Genomic DNA, 4,699 nt, shown 5'->3' with positions numbered 1-4,699 from the left:
TTCGTTTTCATGTAGTGCGCAATCTGGATGTCAAAGCCGCCATCGTCGAGCGCTTCAACAGAACGTTGAAAGAGCAAATGTGGCGGTATTTCACACATAAAAATGCACGTTGTTACTTCGATGTTTTACAGGATATCGTGCGAGCTTACAATCACACGCGACACTCGTCCACCAGAATGCAACCGGCGACCGTTACGAGAGAAAACGCACGTATCGCACGCGAAAATATAACTCGTCGTTGGCCAAAGGGCAAAATGTCGAGCGAGAATCACGGGCGAAAGGTTAAATTCCGCGTCGGCGATTTCGTGCGTAGTATCAGTAGCGCGAAAGCTGCCTTCGAAAAAGGATACGAAGCGCGCTGGAGCGAGGAGATATTTCGAATTCATCGCGTTCTCGTTTAGCGAAAACTGCCCGTGTACGAATTAGCTGATTTAGCGGGAGAAGTCGTAGACGGTATTTTTTATGAACAAGAATTAGCCCGAGTTGAGAAAAACCTGCAGGAAGAACAATTTATCGTCGATCGCGTGATAAAGAGTAGAGGCCGCGGCGCTAATAAACAAGTGCTAGTTAGTTGGCGCGGATATCCCAGTAAATTCGATTCTTGGATCGCTGCTTCGAATTTAATTTCTCTTCGAGATGGAGAAGGAACAATTTCACATGGTTCTACCGAGCAATAGCAGTATGAAGCATTTTCCCGATAATACAACCTCTTCCTTCATTACGGAACTGCCACATTCTATACATTTGCATGGCCAGTGGGAGGTGGCGCTAAGCGAGATTCAATTTCCCTGTACTTTCTTACACGTGCGTCCCGGTGAAAATAAGATCAAATTCTACGAGCTCAAACTCGACGAGAAGGTGAATGCTGCGTTTGCACCGAAAGAAATTGTAATAAATATAGGAATTTACAAAAATATACAGGAGCTTATTCTAGCGATTAATATGGCGTGCAAAACCAGCTTATCACATTTTAATTTTGAACTAACTGAGGCGAGAGGAGGTCGCATTCGTATAAACGTTAGCTGTGACAATAAATGCAATTCGATTCATCTTATAAATTTTCCTGATAATATTATTCGTATGTTAGGTTTGGCGGGAGACCTTGCTAAGGAAACTGAGTTTTTTACCAAGTTTGAGATATTTAAAGCTAATTCCAAAAGGCTAACTGAAAAAGTAAATTTTCTCAAGTTCAATTTTCCGACTAAAAATGACCAGAAATTCAAACATTTCTGGGCTAGCGAACCTCATAGTCTATGGAGCGGTATTCCCGATAAAATGTTTGTTTATTGCGATATTTGCGAGCCTTATATAACCGGTGATGTGCGAACTCCACTTCTCCGCGTTGTGCCGGTCGAGATACGTGAACATAATTACGCGTACGGTACGGTTCTGGTGAGTCGTTTTTCTCGACTGAATTATATCCCTGTGCGACAAACAAATTTTCGTAGAATCGAAATAGATATAAGAGATCATCTTGGTGAAAGAATACCATTCAATTCCGGAACGTCGACGGTGATATTGCACTTTAAACGTGTGCATTAACGCGCATCTGTGTGTACACAATTAAGCCGGCACTGAACATCTACTTCGAGAGAGAGAGAGAGAGAGAGAGAGAGAGAGAGAGAGAGAGAGAGTTGGCAAAAATAAATTCTGCGATGGAGTACGGCGAGTATTTCGATACATCAAGCGAAGCCAGACGAGGCGGAATTCCGCGCGTTTTCGTCGGATCGCCGTATCAACGTGGCCATGGAATCGGAAGTTTTCTCGGTGGATTATTTAGAAGAATACTACCTTACCTGAGCAAAGGTGCTCGTGCTGTCGGTAAAGAAGCTTTACGCGCGGGAGTTAATGTAATGGATGACATCGAAAACAATGTACCGCTGAAGGAAGCGGTCGCAACGCGCTTCAAGGAATCAAGAGGTAATCTCAAGAGAAAAGCCGAAGAAAAAATAAGTAGCCTAATGAGGGGATCGGGATATAAAATACCCGCAAAAACCACGTCGCTTCAGTTTCCTCACGTCAGCCAGCTTACTCGCCTCGCAAGCAGTTCCGCGCACCGTAAACGCCGACAGGCAAAAAAATTGATAAAAAGTAGTGTACGAAAAAAGAGTAAAAAGAAGGCTTTGAAGAAGAAAATTCGTACGGTAAGAAGAAAAAGCAAAAAATCATCCGTTACGAAACGTCGCAGAAATAGGGGGAAGAAAAATCGCAGGGTGTCAGACATATTCTCATAATCGACACTATACATCGTGAGAAAAAGAGAGAAAGAGAGAGAGAGAGAGAGAGAGTAAAATATGTCCTTTCTCCATACCCACTCGAGCGAGTGTTTAAAAAGCGAGCTCGATCTCTTTTCTATTCCGCCTACGCAAACCAGCATTGAAAGTTCACAATGGATTTATTACAAACCAGTAACATCGCTCGCGGACGACGCGCCTGTAGAATTCGTCATACCCGGGCACGGAGAAGACTACCTGGATCTCACTCACACCCTGCTGAGTCTACGTATACGGGTAGAAAGCACCGCCGCCGCAGCGTCCGGAGAAGGCGTTGCCTCTGGCAGCGCTACCATTGTGCCCAAAGTAGGCCCCGTAAATCATCTACTACATTCCATGTTCAATCAAATCGATGTTTATTTCAATCAAAAGCTCGTGTCACCAGCAAACAACGCTTACGCATACCGCGCGTACATCGAGGCATTATTAAATTATGCTACACCCGCAAAAACCTCCCATCTGACCTCCGCCCTATGGGACGAAGATCTCCCCGGAAGCATGGACGATTCGATAGAAGCAGGTGGCAATCCAGCACTTCAAAGACGCGCAAACTACATTCAATCAAAACGTGCGCTAGATCTCATCGGCCATCTTCACTGCGACGTTTTCAATCAAGATAAATTTTTAATTAACGGTGTGGAAGTTAGAGTGAGACTCGTTCGTTCAAAAGACGCGTTTTGCTTAATGGAGACTAATTCGCTATCGAAAATTCGAATTCTAGACGCCAGTCTGCTCGTAAGAAGAGCGAAAATAAGCCCCGGTGTGCTACTCGCACATGCGAGAATGTTGAGTAAAACCACCGCTAAGTATCCGCTCACGAGAGTCGAGGTAAAAACATTCACGATACATTCTGGCCTCGTCGGAGAATCGATAGATAATTTAATACTAGGTCAGCTACCGAAACGTATAATAGTCGGCTTTGTTGATAACAAAGCGTTTAATGGCAATAGAAAATTAAATCCGTTTAATTTCAAAAATTACGGAATAAATTTCTTTTCGCTCTACGTCGATGGTATGCAGGTTCCTAGTAGACCGTTACAGCCGAGCTTTGCGAACGGCGCAGAGCTCTACGTTGAAGCTTATCACACTCTCTTCTCGGGTACGGGCATTCACTTTTTGAACGAGGGTAATTCTATTAATAGAGAGGATTATTACAGAGGATACTGCCTCTTCGCTTTTGATCTTACTCCCGATCTATCCGCTAATTGCGCCGGCCATTGGAATCTTGTGAAACACGGCAGCATGCGATTAGAAGTACGATTCGACAAGCCTCTCGAGGCGACCGTCAATTGTATCGTTTATGCAGAGTTCGATAATGTTCTGGAAATCGATTCTTCTCGACAAGTTATTGTCGATTTTTCCAGTTAGACTTTTCACATCGAACCTAAATAATATTCAGCAACACCGCATTATTACCCCCACTATTTTCATTTATCACCGACATTTTACCGGGATAATGCTAGTTGCTTCGAAAAAGATTCAGTTACGCTCGAGACACGGACGTTGCCGCACTTGACTTGAAAAGTATTAAGTTTTAAGTATACATAGCAAAAATTTTGAATAACACCATGGATATAGTTATCGAGATGCAGGGTTTCCGCGATGCTGCCGAGAAGTTTATTCCAAAGGAAGTCGCACTTCTAGCGATTAACTCGCCGTTCATCGGGCATTGGATTCTGCTGCCGCCATGTGTATTTGACGATTTACCCGAGAGTGCAAGACGTGAAAATAATTGGCTTTCGCGAAATTATCACGGCATTGAATGGTTCGACGGTGAAGTGAATCTCAAATACTTTACACAGCTTTTACGAGAGATTACACGACGAACACGCTACATATATACCAGAGGACATGAAAAAGTCCTTTACTTGCGTAATCTTCTCTCCAGAAACGTTTATAATCTGGAAAGAATTTCACCGCCCTTCAAACTCTTGCCCGACGAGGTGGAGAACGGTCATCGCTGCTCTCATCACGGATTTCGCGCTGGCGCGAAGTTTCTTTGCGCGTTACGCAACGCTTACAAATTAAAGCATTGGCTAGCCACACGATAGCGACGCTTCAAGCTGTGAAAATCTGAGCTCAATCCCCGAAGTCAGCGAAGAGGAAGAAGAAGAAGAAGAAGAAGAAGAAGAAGAAACAGACAGCGAACAAAAATTTAAAATAACCCGTAACATCGAAGCGTGGCGAAATAATACAGTAAAAAAAGAAGAAGATAGAAATCAGAAAAAAGACGAGCAAACAAAAGGCGGTTTTCCAATAGCAAGAGAAAAGAAAGAAGAAGAAGAAAAGCAGCAACCGAAAAATATCTCGATTCCGAATATAGTCCGCAGCAACGTAAGATTTCTAACGCACGACGACAACGTAACCTCGCCTATTATCCCCCTGCAAGAATCGGTAACAGCCAAAAACGCAAGTACGATCTCATC

At 43.6% G+C, this 4,699-nt stretch overlaps 1 protein-coding gene across 1 annotated transcript; it reads left to right on the top strand.

Annotated features, from left to right (window-relative positions):
• The first annotated feature begins 2,294 nt into the window (after positions 1-2,294).
• LOC105448006 (uncharacterized protein F54H12.2-like) lies at positions 2,295-3,641 on the top strand. Its single transcript, XM_011686364.1, has 2 exons — positions 2,295-3,101; positions 3,294-3,641. Exons 1-2 carry the CDS (start codon positions 2,295-2,297, stop codon positions 3,639-3,641), a joined length of 1,155 nt encoding a protein of 384 aa, XP_011684666.1.
• Positions 3,642-4,699: the final 1,058 nt, after the last annotated feature.

This window comes from Wasmannia auropunctata, unplaced genomic scaffold, assembly GCF_000956235.1.
Source record: "Wasmannia auropunctata unplaced genomic scaffold, wasmannia.A_1.0 LD336090.1, whole genome shotgun sequence".
Classification (NCBI taxonomy): domain Eukaryota; kingdom Metazoa; phylum Arthropoda; class Insecta; order Hymenoptera; family Formicidae; genus Wasmannia; species Wasmannia auropunctata.
This window is presented reverse-complemented; position numbering and strand designations above follow the sequence as displayed.